We start from the raw sequence: 17,157 nt of genomic DNA on the forward strand, positions 1-17,157 counted from the left end.
GCTGCAAATACAGATGAAGCTTCGCTCACTTCCCTGCCGCTCACCTCCTGCTGTGCGGCCCAGTTCCTAACAGGCCATGAACTAGTACCGGTCCAAGGCCTGGGGACTGGAGACCCCAGCTTTAGTGGGAGAGTTGGGATGGGATCCAAAGTAGAAGTGGAGGGGTTTGTTTTAGACAAGAAAGGTACAGGAGGCAATATGGGCACAGATATGAGTGGGTTAGAAAGTTCGGGGTGAGAAGAGGCACTTCTCTTGTGATCACTTTATCAGTGTTTTCTCAATTAAAAAAAAGCAGAGTCATCTGCTGAGATGGGAGGAAGGTGACAGAACTTTGAGGAGAGAAGGACACAATTTGGTTTGACTCAGAGAAGAATAATTCACAAGTGTGCAATCAGGATTGAGACACTGGTGAGAACCAAATCTCATTTGTGCTTATAAGTTTAAAGTGAGTCCAGCGAGGACAGTTGTGAGTTACTGGTGATGATTCCTTGATTTTGGGTGACAGGATGATCTGTTCTCCTGTTGATTCTAATGCCCATGTTACATTTAACTTTATATGTTAATATTTTGTAGGGCTAGTTTTACTTTATTTTTGTAGAAACTTTTTGTTTCTTTTGGCATTTTGATTTTGCTTTTTAGCTTTTGGTATTGATTATGCTTATTCTATTTTGGGGGAGTCTGATTTTATTAGGTTGGTGCAAAAGTAATTGCGGTTTTTGCCTTTTTTTAAAAAAATGGCAAAAACTGCAATTACTTTTGCACCAACCTAAATAAGTTCAGATTAAATTTGCTGGGGTAACATAAAACAAAAGAAGATTTTATCATTTCTTCTAATTACAAATTATCTTTAATAATTCATTTAACAAATATTGATTAAATGCCTATAAGACCTTGCATGAGACGTTAGAGGTGCAATGGGAAAAGAGAAAAAAATTATAGTCCCTGCTTCCACAGACTTACAGGCCAGTGTAGAGGCTAGCAACCTATGCCCATTAGCCAAATGCAGCCCACCTCTTATTTTTGTACAGTCTGTAAACTAAAAAAAGTTTTTAATTCAACATTTCATTTTAACATTATTATAGATTCACATGAGGTTGTAAGAAAGAATACAGAGAGATCTCCTATACCCTCTACCTGACTTCCCCCCAGAGGTACCTTTGTGAGAACTAGAGTATAACATATAGTATAACCAGGATGTTGACATCGAAACTGTCAAAAGACAGAACATTTCTACCAGCACAAAGATCCTTCATGTTGCCCTTTATAGCCCAGGCACTTTGCTCCCACCCAGAAACCCTCCTTAACCCTTGGAACGTTTAATGTTTTCCATTTCTGTAGTTGTTACTTCATAAATGTGATATAAAGTAAATCATATAGTATGTAACTTTTTGGAGTTAGCTTTTTTTTTTTTCCACTCTCAGAGTAATTCTCTGGTGATTCGTTGTTGCATATTTCAGTCGTTCATTACTTTTTATTGCTGAGTAAATCCATGGTATGGATGTGCCACAGTTTGTTTAATCATTCACCTGTTGAAAGACATCAAGGTTATTTCAAAGTTTTGGCTATTATGAACAAAGATCCTATAAACATTCTTGTGAACATTTTTCTCCCCCTGGCGTGCATGCTCAGAATCATATTTGCGGAGTCTTGTGGTAGTTGCATGCTGAGTTTTAAAAGAAACTGCCACCAGAGTGGTTGTACCAGAGACTGTCAATCCAGTTTCTCTGCATCCCTGCCAGCATTTGGTGTTGTCACTACTTTTTATTTTAGCTGTTCAAGTGGGTGTGTAGTGATATCTCATTTTGGCTTCAACTTGTATAATGGTTAATGATGTTGAACATTTTTTCGTCTGTTTATTTACTATCTGTATATCCTCTTTGATGAAACGTCTGTTCATGTCTTTTGATCATTTTCTAATTGAATTGTTTGTGGAGTCTTTTTACTGTTGAGTTTTGAGAATTTATTCTATATCCTATTCTAGGAAATAGTCCTTTGTGGCTGAATGCAGTGGCTCATGCCTGTAATCCTAACACTTTGAGAGGCCAAAGTGGCAGAATGTTTAAGCCCAAGAGTTCAAGACCAGCCCGGGTAACATGGCAAGACCCCATCTCTACAGAAAATACAAAAATTAGCTGGCTGTGGTGGTGCATGCCTGTGGTCTCTGCTACTCAGGAGGCTGAGGTGGGAGGATCACCTGAACCCAGGGAGGTCACAGCTGCAGTGAGCTGTGATCATACCACTCCACTCCAGCCTAGGTGACAGAGCAAGACCCTGCCTAAAAAAAGAAAAGAAAAGAAGAAGTATTTTGTCGAATGTATGGCTTGCAAGTATTTTATCCCAGTCTGTGGCTTGTCTTTTTACCCTCTTAACAGGGCCTTTCACAGAGCATAAGGTTTTTTGTTTGTTTGTTTTGAAGCCCAATTTATCAGATTTACTTTTTTAGATTGTGCTTTTTGTATTAAGACTAAGAGCTCTTTGGCTAGCACCAGATCCCAAAGATTTTTTTTTCTAAAATGTTGATATTTTTACATTTTACTTTTAAGTCCATGATCCATTTTAGTTACTTTTTGTAGATGGTGTGAGACTCACACTGATAGGCTGTGGTGACACCAGGTGTATGGTTTACACTTTTTTGGGGGCATGGGGTGCAGATTTGCATGGGTCTGTTTCCCTGTCTGTGCTTGCTTTAGCTGTGTCCCATCAACTGTGATGTGTTGGTTTTTTATTTTCATTACATTCAATCTGTTTTTTTATTTCTCTTGAAACTTCATCTTTGACCCATGGATTATTATACAGTTGTGTTTTTTAGTTTCTGAGTGTTTGGTAATATATCTGTTATCTATTGTTGATTTCTAGTTGGATTCCATTGTGGTCAGAGAAATCACACTCTGTGTGATTTCAGTTCTTTTAAACTTGCTGAGGTTTGTTTTATGGCCCAGAATATGGTCTATCTTGGTGTGTATGGGCACTTGAAAAGAGCATGTACTGTGCTCTTGTTGGGTGGAGTGTTTTATCACTGTGAGTTAAATCCTGTTGTTTGATAGTGTTGAGTTCTTCTGTATCCTTGCTGATTTTCAGTGTTGTTTTTCTATCAGTTTTTGAGAAAGGGTATCTTTGCTCTGAAGTCTGTTTCCTCTGAAGTCTATTTTATCTGATATTAATATAGCCACTCCTGCTTTTTTAGAATAAATGTTTGCATGATGTTTCCTCCATACTTGAAGTATCTTTTAGACAGCATGTGGTTTGGTCATTGGTCATGTTTTTTATTCTCTTCTACCAATCTCTGTTTTTTAGTTGGTGTATTTAGACTATTCACATTTAATGTAGTTATTGATATGTTAGGGCTTAAGTCTGTCATTTTATTTTTTTATTTTCTGTTTGTTCTCAGTGTTTTGTGTTTCCTGCTATCCAGTATATTACTTGAACATTTTATAGAATTATTTTTTACTTTTCTGTGGTGTTATTAGTGTATCTCTTTGTATGGCTTTTTTTTTTGTTTTTTGGAGACGGAGTCTCGCTCTGTCGCCCCGGCTGGAGTGCACTGTCGTGATCTCAGCTCACTGCAGTATCAGCCTCCCGGGTTCATGCCATTCTCCTGCCTCAGACTCCTGAGTAGCTGGGACTACAGGCACCTGCCCCCATGCCTGGCTAATTTTGTTTTTGTATTTTTAGTAGAGACAGAGTTTCACCATGTTAGCCAGGATGGTCTTGATCTCCTGACCTTGTGATCCACCCGCCTCGGCCTCCCAAAGTGCTGGGATTACAGGCGTGAGCCACCATGCCCAGCCTACATGGCTTTTTAAATGGTTGCTCTAGGTATTATATATATGTAGCTAATCCCAGTCTACTGGCGATGTCATTTTACCAGTTTAAGTAATGTATAGAAACCCTACCTCCTTCTACATCCCGTTGCCTTCCCCTGCTTACAATATAATTGTCTTAAATATTTCCTCTACACACATTTGAAACCACATCAGACAGTATTAGAATTTTTGTATCAGCTATCAAATATAATTTTAAAAACTTTAGAGGACACGGAAAACTCTTTACCCAGATTTTTACTTACTGAGTTCTTCTTCCTTCATGATTTTAGCAGATTACTTCTTTTATTGTTTTATTTCTGTTTAGAAAACTTCCTTCAGACATTCTTTTAGATTAGGTCTTCAGGCAATAAATTCATTTAGGCTTTTTTTTTTTTCATCTATGAATTCTGATTTCTCCTTTATTTCCGTGGGATAGTTTTACTGGATTCTGGGTTGACAGTTATTTTTCTTTCAACACTTGAAAAATGTTGCACCATTTTCTGGTCATTTCCATATTTTCTGATGAGAAATCTGCTATTCAAATTGTTTTTCCCCTATAGGCAAGGTGTCATTTCTCACTGCTTTCCAATTCTTTTCTTTTTTTTTGGTTTTTAGTAATTTGATGTGTCTTTGTGTAGATTGCTTTGAGTTTACCTTATTTGAGGTTTGCTTAGCTTCTGTAAGATTTATGTCTTTTGCCACATTTAGAAGCTTTTCAGCCACTATTCCTGTGAGTACTCTTTTAGCCTCTTTTTCTTTTCCTTCTAGAACTCCAGTGACACAAATGTTAGATCTTTTGTCACAGTCCACAGGTCCCTGAGACTCTGTTTTATTTTATTTTTTTTAAGTCTATTTTTGTTTTTCAGGCTGGGTAAATTCTGTTGTTTTATCCTCAGGTTCACGGATCCTTTCCTGTGTCCCCTCAGTTCTGCTGTTGAGCACTTCCACAGAAGTTTTTATTTTGGTTATTGCATTTTTAGTTCTAGACTTTTTTATTTGCTTCTTGTTTACATCTTCTGTTTCTTTGCTGAGAATTTCTGTTTCTTAGCTCAGATTTTCTGTTTTTTGTTTGTTTGTTTGTTTCTAGTATGTATGTAATTGCTCATTAAAGTATTTTTATAATGACCACTTTAAAATGTTTGCCAGATAATTCTAATAGCTCTGTTATTTAAGTTTTGATATCTATTTATTGTCTTTTTTCATTCTACTTGAGGTCTTCCTGGTTCTTGATGTGGTGAATGATTTTCTCTTGTAACCTAGACATTTTGAATATTTGCTTATGAGATTCTCAGTCTTATTTAAACCTTATGTTTTAACTGGCTTCTGACACTACTATGGCAGGGGAAGAGGAAACACTGCCTCATTTGTGCCTGATGAGGTTAGAAATCCAGGTCCCCATGCAGCCTCCATTGGCACCCGAGAGGGAGCTGCTTACTGCTGCCTGCCAGGGACCAGCATTACAGCTCCCTGCGAGGCCTCCACTACTGCCTTCATGGCTGGGAAGGATAGAGGTCCTCTTTGCCTCCCATGCGACCTCCACTAATAACATGGTCAGGAGAAGAATGGCCTTTCTGCCTCTGAGTGGAGATGGAATTCCTGGCTCTCCACTAGGCCTGACATGACCCCATTGAAGAGGGGGAGGGACCTCATTACTGCTTCATGGAGGTGGAAGTCTAGGCTTCCCACGTGATGTCCACTGACATCCACCAGGTATGGATGAAAGTACCAGTTTCCCTCCTCAGCCTTCCTTGACACCATGACAGTGGAGGGGAGGGCACAGGTGGGGAATTAGAGTGCCCCATTATAGCCTGGTGAGGATGGAAGTCTGGGCTCCCCACTCAGCCTGTGCTGGAATAGGTAGGGGTGGAGCCACGTTTCTTCTGTGGTGTTTGGCTGAAGTAGATCAGTTACTATCTAAACATTTTGTCTTTCAGGACTGCTCCTTTCCTTGTCTGTCCCTTAGCTAGAAAGAATAGGCTCTTGTGGTGGTGGTATTATTGTTTTTTGGGGATTTTTGGGGGGTCTATGCCCACTGGCATTTCTAGGTTGCTGGTGCTTCCTGCAAAAGAAAATTCAGGGAATTCTTTGGGACCCAAGATCACTGACCAGTCTGCCCTCTTTCCACCGCCTGGAGTTGTCCAATGTTTGTTTATAGTGTCCGACATTTTAGTTGTGTAGTCATCCCTCTGTATCCTTGGCTTCCACATCATGGCTTCAGCCAGCTATGGACTGAAAATATTTTTTAAATTGCATCTGTAGTGAACATGTACAGACTTTCTATTCTTGCCATTATTCTCTAAGCAATACAGTGTAACAACTACATACATGGCATTTACATTGTGTTAGGTTTTGTAGGTAATCTAGAGATGATCTAAAGAAGCAGTCCCCAACCTTTTTGGCACCAGGGAATGGTTTCATGGAAGACAGTTTTTCCACACGCCGCTGTGTATGCGGGGGTGAGGGATGATTTCGGGATGAAACTGTTCCACCTCAGATTATCAGGCACTCATTAGATTCTCATAAGGAGTGCACAACCTAGATCCCTTGCAAGCACAGTTCACAATAGGGTTCGTGCTCCTCTGAGAATCTAATGCTGCCGCTGATCTGACAGGAGGCAGAGCTCAGGCAGTAATGCTCACTGGTCCAGCACTCACCTCCTGCTTTGCAGCCAGTTCCTCACAGGCCACAGACTGGTACCAGTCCACTGCCTGGTTGGGGACCCCTGGTCTAAAGTATAAAGGAGGATGTGCATAGCTTATTTGCAAATACAACACCATTTTATGTCAGGGATTTGAGCATTCGAAGATCTGTGTATTCATGGAAGGTCCTGGAACCAGTCCACGGACAGCTGTACTTGAAGGTCCTGGAACCAGAAACCAATGGACAGCTGTACTTAGCAGGAGAAATAGGGGAAGGAACACCTACTCCAGCTCCTGAAAGAGGAGATTTTCATCCGTCCATTTAAAACCATTCAGAGGAATCTCATGCTTTTCCTCACCTGTGTTCTCTCTGCTTATAACATCTTTTTCTCCTTTTGCAGCATCAGCCACTACGTGATTGTCATGTCCATGACCATCTTTTTGGTGTTCCTCAATGGCCTGGCCCAGCTGCTTACAACAAAGAAACTCAGACTATGTGGCAAACCCAAAAGTCACTTCATGTGAAGTTGCTGAAGCACCATTCAGCATCCGGATCCTGATTCTCCTTTTAAACTAAAATCTCATCAAGGACTCAATAAGAAGATGGATATGGATATATAGTATATTCTACTCCTGTAGGGAAAATGGTATTTGGAATTCCGAATTGACAGGTTATCTGGAACAAAGGAGCTTCTTTTCTTTTTTTCCTAGATTTTGCAGGCATGAAATAGTGATTATATCTGTGGAAAAGCATAGGAAAGCATTCTCCATTTTCATTTTTCTCCTTTGGCTGGCAGCTCTTCCCAGTGATGTTGAGAACACCTGCAGTAATCTGGTCCCCAACCGCACAGCTTCCCGCATACCCAGAGGAGAGCACATGCCCCCTGTGGGGGCAGTGCTGATGGCATCCAGAATCATTGCCGTGGCTGAGCTGGAAGGAAATCACCAGGTGTCACCGTCAATATCAGCTTTCAGCACTGGTTTTGTTGGACAATCAGGGTGTATTATTTCAAAAGCTTCAATAGAAAAAGTGTTTGCAAGTATTTGTCATATTTCTTTAGTATGCAATAATACTATCTTATCCTTTTTAGTGCTATTTCTCAGGTTTTCACAGTCAACCAGCTAGATGCATGTCTATCCTTCACTTTTTGTTTTTTTTTTTCATTTCTGGATTTTCATGGAATTTCTGACAATACAAAAGTAGAAAGTGTTTGGTATTTCTGTCTTATACATAGGAAAACATTTAAAATAAATAGTTTTTAATTGTAGGCTCAACATTTGTTACCCCATAGCTTTTTCATGTATTATTTCTTTCCCTTTGAATTTATTTTTACTGTCATCTATTATTTTAACAGGAGTTTAAAATTCAATGGTTTAACTTTCTGACAATATCATAAGAATTCATATTAGAGGTGTTATTCTTTCTGGTTGTGAGATTCTAGCCCAAAGGCCTAAAATCATCAAATTAGATTTCCGTTTGTAAACAAATTCTAATGGGCAAAATATCTTGAGAGCAGTTTTTATATGGATTGTCCATAAAATGACCTTTACGTATCCCTGTGGAGTTGGCCTTTTGCCTGTGGTATGCCAGTAGCTTTTGGCTGATGCTAAGCTTTCCTGGTATGTGCACTATTTTTAAGAAGTAATTGCTTTTGAATTAAGTTATAGCATTACTAATTCACGTTAATGACTAGGAAGCCCTCTGTAATTTACTAGATTTTTCAAATTGGCGGGGAGTGAATAAATACAATTTAAAAGAGTCAGAAATCAGTTTGGCGAAGTGTACTTTCCTAATTTCGATTTATGATGAAATATAGTTATAATTTATTTGTAATACTACTTTATGGTATACCAGTGAAAGAATTACAGTATAAAAAAGAGGTATTAATGTTTTATGAAATCTCATGCATCAGCTCATAGCATAAAATCTAGCTGGACAGCTAAGAAGCTATGGTAGCAAACAGTGATGTTGATGGAATGAGAACCATGAACTTTCGTATTACCTCAAAGGATTTTTTTATCAGTTTTTTTCCACACATCAGAGAAAACTGTATAAACACTTATCATTGACCTCTTTCTATGTGTAGTTTTGCCTTTTATCTTTTCCCAAATTTTTATACAGAGAAATTAATAAGTATTTTATTACAACATTGTAAAAGGTGCTCAGGATTTTTTGTCTTTCTTTATTTTGCTCTTCGAGGCATGTCTTTTTCTTAATTTTGTCCTTTCAGGTCAGAGTGAGTCTATAGAATAGGTTAACTTCCTTCTGACAGTATCACAGAGTTTGTGTTGTGCGCCTGCAGCCACAGGCTCACCCTGCCGCACCGTAACTGGCCCCTTCAGACTCACATGGGAACAGGCCTTTTCTGTTGCAGTTTCTCAGATATCTTTAAATGTTTTGAAATGTATATTTTTATATCGAAAAACAGAGAAAAAAGAAACAAGAGTTAGGGAAAAAGTATTTCTGTTTAAGGTATTAATTTTTTCGTTCTACCTATGCCATAGATTTCTGAATCAAAACTTAGGACATTTGCTGATTAACAATGTTTAAATTAGGAATTGTTATAAGAATTCAAATGGGCAGAACAAGTTGTGAATATATTGAACCAAAAAAGGCCATGTTATAATCTTAGAGGGCCCATGAATAAATCTTAGAGGGAATCCTAAGGCTTTAGGAAACCATGGCAGCTTGTCTGTCATTTCCCAATATGTTAATTATTATACTTAGTGTACAGTATTTAGAATACAAAATGCTTTTTTGTTTTTTAAGAAAGTAATGTTATAAATGGTTATATATGTTCATAGTATTGTCTTTAAAATTATTTGTTAATGATAGAGCTGAATTAGAAAACCTCTTCATCTGTTATAATATGGTTTCTTATGAAAAACTTATTACAAATTTCAGCCAACTCAGATATTAAGAACATCAGTGTCAACCCTCCTCCCCTCCTGCCACCTTTATACACTTGTTTTGGTGGACTAGGGGCTCCTTTTCTCCTTTTTGACATATAACTGTACCGTTAAAAACATGATTTCTGATGAAGCTGGCCTGGAGGGAGTGAAGGCGATTGCATGGGCATGGTCTCTAGGACAGGCGTAGCTGTTGCAGGGCCCCCCTGTCCTTGAGAGAACCTGGTGAGCTCCCATATTCACACTGGATGCCAGCATGTCAGGGGGCTGAAGAGAATGGAGCGAAATCAACTCTGTCATTTGGAGAAGACTCCCTTCAGACCAGTTCTGAGAACTCCTTCTTTTAAGAGACCAGAGATAACTTGACCATTTCTCTCCTTTTCATAGTTGTTCTTTTTTATGTTGACATTCCCCTTACTGTTTTTAAAATGCTTCAAAGCATTAATGATTGTTATGCTGTGTGCTTTCAGTACTATGGCAGTATCTTTGTAGCATTTTCCCATTTCTGTATCAGCATGGTGTTTTGTTTTGTTTTTTCGTTTTTGTTTTGAGACAGGGTCTCATTCTTGCTCAGGCTAGAATGCAGTGGCACCATCTCGGTTCACTGCAACCTCTGCCTCCTGGGCTCAAGTGATCCTGCCACCTCAGCCTCCTGAGTAGCTGAGCCCACAGGCACACGCCTCCACACCTAGCTAATTTTTAAATATTTGTGTGATGGAGACAGGGTTTCACTATGTTTTCCAGGCAGCAGCAATTTTTTTTTTTTTTTTAAGACTGGGATTTCTTTATAATGCTTTGTTATTTTAAAAAAAGAAAAGGAAACATTAATAATCAAAATTATCTTTAATTGGCCTCACAGGGCTAAAATCTAGAATTATTATTACTCTTGGGTAAACTCATGAAAAGTACTTAATATTCATTCTATAAAGAAACAAAAAGAAACTTTGAGATGTGTCTCTTACTCATTTCCTTGGGTACACTTAAAATGGATTACAGTTATTGCTCAACTTTCTACCTTCAGAATTGCAGCATTTATTTGCCACTCAGCATTTCTCAGAGTTTGTCCCTTAGAACATTGGTTCCTTGTAATACAAATAAATGTCATAATAAAAATAGTTTCTTTTTTCTTTTCTTTTTTTTGAGACAGACTCTGGCTCTATCACCAAGGCTGGAATGCAATGGTGCAATGTTGGCTCCCTGCAACCTCCGCCTCCTTGGTTCAAGCGATTCTCCTGCCTCAGCCTCCTGAGTAGCTGGGATTACAGGTGCCCGCCACCACGTCTGGCTAATTTTCATATTTTTAATAGTGACAAGGTTTCACCGTGTTGGTCAGGCTCGTCTTGAGCTCCTGACCTCAAGCAGTTCACCCGCCTTGGCCTCCCAAAGTGCTGGGATTATAGGCGTGAGCACCTCACCCAGCGAAAAGAGTTTCTTAATTAAATATATTTGAGAAACATCTAGTCAAACTACCTTAAATAGGTGTATTTACGTTAGTTCTAAGGGAATTTAACTTGTGATGTACATTGTGAAGGGAGGAAGATGGCATTATGCCAAAAGTTTCCACTTGCTTAACAGCAGACCCTATCTCAGAGTTTTCCTCTGATTGGCAAGCGTAAGAAATGTTGCCAAAGCTGGGCTTGGTGGCTCACCCCTGTAATTCCAGCATTTTGGGAGGCCGAGGTGGGTGGATCACTTGAGGTCAGGAGTTCGAGACCAGTCTGGCCAAGATGGCAAAACCCCATCTCTACTAAAAATACACACACACACACACACACACACACACAGTCTGGCCAAGATGGCAAAACCCCATCTCTACTAAACACACATACACACACACATACACACACACATACACAGAGAGTCTGGCCAAGATGGCAAAACCCCATCTCTACTAACACACACACACACACACACACACACACACACACACACACACAGAGTCTGGCCAAGATGGCAAAACCCCATCTCTACTAAATACACACATACACACACACACACACCCCAGCGGGGTGGCAGATCTCCTGTAATCTTTGCTACTCAGGAGCCTGAGGCACGATAATTACTTGAACCTGGGAGGTGGCATGAGCTGAAATTGTGCCACTGCCTGGGTGACAAAGTGAGACTCTGCCTCAAAAAGAAATATCTCCATATAATTTTGCACTGAAAGCTCAATTTGTCATAGTTTTGAAAATAGGGTGTTGTATGCTTGATTGATTTTTTTTTTCCTGAGAACTGAAATACCATTTTTACTTTAACCCTTAATGTGGGAAAACTTTACAATTTCCTGCAATTTTTCCTGCCTCTGTATATATTACACCTGTCATCATTTAGTCTTTCATGTGGGAAAGGCCAGTGGTACCAGATAGCATTTGGTTCATCACGGCTCATTGTCCAGCCCTGTTGGAGTTTAGACTAAACCTTCATACCTTATGTTTTACATCTTTTACCTGAAAAATAAATTTGCACCAACTTTCAACTTGTTTTCTTATGATTTGACATTGTAGAAGGTGATTAGTAGTTACATTTTTATAATGCTTTGTTATTTTAAAAAACCATGAAAAAGAAAACATCAATTATCAAGATTTCCTTTAATTGGCCTCAAAGGACTAAAATCTAAAATGATTATTGCTCTTGGGTAAACTCATGAAAAGATACATTCTTTTTACACAAGAATTTAATTAGCTTGGTATCAAATACCAATTGCATCAAACATCAGTGATTCTGTGAATTTTTTAAAGTTGTTTTTACTTTAAGTAGATAATGTTCAGTGAATTTGAATATGATTAACGAAGGGACCAACAAAGGTAATTGTCAATCTTACAGACATCAACTTTTACTTCGAATATCTCAATATTACTCGAACTTCTAGGAGTCGTCAGTCAACATTTTAAAAGCTCCTTTCCTTGCTGATGAGAAGTAATATTCTTAAAGTTAGAAACCATACAATTAAATCCTGATTTGCCTGATTACATGTTTGCTTGTCATGTCCTATCTCTCATGTTATTGTGATTGGTTTTATTTTATAAAAAACTACTCATAGCACAGCTAGGTGATCTATGTGAACATCAGCAGTGATAAGTTGACAGTGTGTACCCTGGATACATGATGAGAATGGCACTTTACCTACACGGACTTCCTCCCCAGTGCTCACAAACCCAGTCTAATTATGAGAAGAACAGACAAATCTCAATATAGGAACATTTGGCACAATACCCAGTGAGTACTCTTCAAAACTACCAAGGTCGTCAAAAACAAGGAAAGGCTGAGAAACTGTCAAAGAAACCTATAGAGACATGACCACTGCATGGGATGCGGCACCCTGGATGGGGCCCTAAACATGGGGTGCGGCACCCTGGATGGGGCCCTAAACATGGGGTGCGGCACCCTGGATGGGGCCCTAAACATGGGATGTGGCACCCTGGATGGGCCCTGAAACAGAAAAGGACATTAGGTAAAAACTAAAGAAATCTGAATAAAGTATGGTCTGTAGTTAATAAAATGTCAATACTGGTTCATTAATTATGAAAACTGTGCCTTAGTAGTTATTAGTAATTAGTAATCATTAGGTGTTAATAATAAGAGAAACTGGGTGAGGGAGTGTGTGGGAACCCTCTGTATAAATTTTGCAAATTTTCTATAAAACTATTGTAAAATAACAAGATTATTTAAAATTGTAATTGTAATTTTATATTTTTAAAATTTCTACTCTATACACATAATTTTACATAAATGCATTAGAAGTATAATAACAGAGAAGCAGAGGATTGAAGGGGTGGTGCACTGGCTTTTTTCTGTTTTTGTTATTTCTCCCTAGTTTTCTCTCTGCTCTTTTACTCCTGTTACCCCCCTCTGAGCCATGTTAGAGCCCAATGTGTGTAAAATTTTTCTTCCTGAATAACTTTCCATCAATTATTGTAGTGATTATTATGTTTTTGTTTGTTTGTTTGTTTGTTTGTTTGTTTGAGACAGGGTCTCACTCTGTCACACAGGCTGGAGTGCAGTGGCACAATGATGGCTCACTGCTGCCTTGACTTCCTGGGTTCAAACAACCCTCTTATCTCAGCCTCCTGAATAGCGGGAACCACAGGCTAATTTTTAAATATTTTGTTTTTGTAGAGACAGGGTCCTGCCATGTTGCCCAGGATGGTCTTGAATTCCTGGGCTCATGCAGTCTGGCCCTTGGTCTCCCAAAGTATTGGGATCAGAGGCACGAGCCACTGTGCCCGGCCAATTATTATGTTCAGCATAAATCTCACATGAATGTGTAGTGGTCAGCTGTGCCTTTGCTCAGCATTTCCTCTTGAGATAACTGTGCCTCCACTGCTAACCTTCTGTTTCTGGCAGGAGCTAAAATTTTTTTATGACCCTTCTCACCACATTTGACTAGTTTAGGGGTATACATCTGACCCACACCAGACCAATCTAAGTTCTTTGCAAGATTTTCAAGCTGGAACTGAGAGAAAGTTTCTAAGATGCAAAGTTTCAGAGCTGTTTTTGGCCAAGTTTAATTAAGTGAAATATTCTAGTAACCTTCCAATAAGTAATCTCTTCAAAAAAAAAAAAAAAAAAAAAGGCAGGGGGATTGAATTCACTCATATCTCTAAGAACACAGTGGATTATGAGAAATCCAAAGCTCCACTTAAAATGTTTATTTTTGTTCCTGGTTTTTACCTTCTGCTAAGTTGGAATTGAGGGGGCAGAATAGTTCCATGAAAACTGGTTCAGACTTTATCCCTCCGATTCACAGTGCTACTTTCATGCCTAATACTACAAAATGTTTACGTGCCCTGTTTTGGTATTATGTAGTAAAGACAGGAGTTAAAAATCTTAGCTTTGTATAGCCTCTATCTCCAGGAAATGCAAAGAGCTCTCACATGTTCATTCCTCCAAAACAAAATACAAATTTTCTCATAGGTGCTACTGGAGAAACAATAGCATAAATAATCCCTATGGAGAGCATGCCATATGCCAAGCCCTGTGGCAGGGGCTTTACATTCATGATCTCACATAATTGAGTTATTGCAACCCCTTGTGCTAGGCCAGACCTCAGTGAGCCTGGTCTGGGTTCCAGGCTGTCAAGAAGGATGTCTTGGGCTCTACTCAAGTTTGGTTTGTCAGCAAAAGCAACAGACACTGGAAAGATAGTAATGAGAGAAAAATATATAGGTGGTTTTGCCCTCCCCTCAAAGGTCTCTCCAGCTCAGCTTACCTCCACCAAAGATTAGGGCTCTTAGAAGCCCAGGGAGAATGATATGCCCAGTAGAGCATAGGAACACAGAGCATGGGCCCGCTGCCCTCGGTGCTCACAGCCACGGCAGCATTCCCAAACAACTTACATCACCGTAAGAGGCAGTGCTTGTGCTGCTCAGGAGGGCCAGCTTCACTAGGCCTTTACGTCCCTGCTTTGTCTGCACGATGGGGCCCTGGGCTGTTCCACCCATGCCCACTGAGGGGCTTTCATATGGACAGGCCCGGCCATGGCCCATACAACACCAACCAAGGTAGATGTCAGCTTTATTTTCCAGATAAGAAAACTGAAGTTCCAAGAGACTAAATGAATATCCCAGAGTCCTCCATTTGGCAAGTTGATTTGCTAGTCAACTCAGAGCTAATTCAGTCTAAGTCTAAAGTTAAAACTTTTAATCACCAGACTCCCTTAGGGGTATACAACTGCTTCCTTGGGGATGCCAGAGAAATAGTCCACACAGAGGATAGCACTTGGAAACAGAATACGTTTATCCTTTGCTTAGGTCACATGAGTGGAATTACATAGATGATGACAGCAGTAGCTGTAATGTGTAGGTCAGTGGCATGAGTTAAAGTAACCCATTGCATTAATCAGCAGATAATTCAATATCCTCTCCTAGTGAAGCAGAGTGGGGATACAAAGTATAAGACATTAGCCCTGCCCTTGTGCTGGAATTGAGGAGATAATAATAATGATACTGGCAGATCATATTTACTGAGTGCTTCCTTTGCACCAGCTGGTTCACCTCAAATCCCTCACATGTCCCAGATCAAGGAAGACCAGCAATGAAAGATATGGGCAGTTAAATGCTGAGTGGCCAGACACAGACAAAAAGCACTTTCGATGACAAATTAACATACCAGTTAGCATCTGCTAAGATAAGGATTCTTTCAGGGCCTACGGCAGTAATATGCTCCTGAAATGCAATGTCCTAACTAGCAGTTGACAAAAAAGAATGGCATAATATAGCCATTGAGAATGAGTAGAATGAAACCAGCCCTGTGGGCAGCTTTGTGGCCCCTAGTTTAGGATCTCCCCATCATTTCCTTGCTCCATAAATGATTTGTTATGTAGGAAATTCAAGTACTGAAATATCCAGAGGGAAAACAACATAATCCATGGTTCACATGTGTTTTACTTGTGGCAAGCATTTCTAGTTACCTACCCAGTATCTACTCTCTGTTTTTTTTTTTTTTTTTTTTTTTTTACCATCAGAACCTTGATTTGTTTATCAGAAATATTCCCAGAGCCAGGCAGGGTGGCATACACCTATAGTCCCAGCTACTCAGGAGGCTGAGGCAAGAGGATTGCATCAGCCCAAGAGTTCAAAGACAGCCTGGGCAACATAGTGAGGGCACGTCTCTACAGAAATCTTAAAAAAAAGAAGTATACTGGGATTTAAAAACAACAACAACAATTTTAAAAAATAAAGAAAAAAAACTCATCCTCCCTTGCAATGAGGCATGCCAATGCAATGCAGCTCTTGCCAATTATGTACACACAGAAGTCTCTAGGTAGAGCTTCTGGAAAACTCAATGCAGCTGATGTTCCTTCTTGCCTGTTGCCTTTTCCTCCTCCTGTATCTGAAATGTAGGCATGCCGCTGGAGGTGGAGCAGTTTTGCAACCTAGGAATAATGCGTTTGAAAATGAAACTACCTGGAAAGGAAGGCTTAGCTGGAAGATGGAAGATGACTGAGTCCGTGGTCAAATCCCTTAGCCACTCACCATACCACCCTAGAACAGCTCACCTCCAGCTTCTGGATACATGAGAAAAGTAAAGCCTTTTTTGGTTAAACACTCTAAATCTGATGATCTTTATGTTCCTGACATACTTGGTGAAATTAGAAATGTAAGTACTTGTTAAAAATAAGTTAGGTTTCTTAAATAAGGCCTTCTGAAGAAGCATGATTGAACTGTCTGGTTTCCCAGGGGAACTCCACAGCTGTGGGAATTTAAATATTACGATATTGAGTTACATTTATTTTGTTCAGAGATGGCCATAATCAAGGCATTGGTTCAAGGTCTTAGTTGAACTTTATACATAACTATACAAAAATCAGTAGATTAATTTGCTATTGCTTATCTTTGGGGTGCATTTTTGTATCAGTTCATTCTCATTCTGCTGATAAAGACATACCGGAGACTGGGTAATTTACAAAAGGAAAGAGATTTAATGGACTTACAGTTCCACATGGCTGGGGAGGCCTCACAATCATGGTAGAAGGCGAATGAGGAGCAAAGTCATGTCTTACATGGTGGCAGGCAAAAAAAAGCATGTGCAGGGGAGCTCCCCTTTATAAAACCATCAGATCTCATGAAATTTATTCACTGTCATGAGAACAGCACAGGAACCACCCCCCGCCCCACACCATGGTTTAATTACCTCGCACAAGGTCCCTCCCATGACACGGGATTATTATATTCAAGGTGAGGTTTGAGTGGGGGCACAGAGCCAAACCATATCATTCCATCCCTGGCCCCTCCCAAATCTTATGTCCTCATATTTCAAAACCAGTCATGCCTTTCCAACAGTCCCCCAAAGTCTTAACTCATTTC

At 39.6% G+C, this 17,157-nt stretch overlaps 1 protein-coding gene across 5 annotated transcripts in view; it reads left to right on the forward strand.

Moving 5' to 3' along the window:
• The window catches only part of PIGN (phosphatidylinositol glycan anchor biosynthesis class N), a 153,747-nt gene extending 143,447 nt beyond the window's left edge, over window positions 1-10,300 (forward strand). For all 5 annotated transcript variants that reach the window (XM_015439673.4, XM_005586528.5, XM_015439677.4 and 2 more), the window contains one exon: window positions 6,844-10,300. In XM_015439673.4, the coding sequence (XP_015295159.3) occupies window positions 6,844-6,967 (124 nt within the window). In that variant the 3' untranslated portion in view covers window positions 6,968-10,300. The remainder of the gene's footprint in view (window positions 1-6,843) is intronic.
• Window positions 10,301-17,157: the final 6,857 nt, after the last annotated feature.

Source organism: Macaca fascicularis, chromosome 18 (assembly GCF_037993035.2).
Source record: "Macaca fascicularis isolate 582-1 chromosome 18, T2T-MFA8v1.1".
Lineage (NCBI taxonomy): Eukaryota > Metazoa > Chordata > Mammalia > Primates > Cercopithecidae > Macaca > Macaca fascicularis.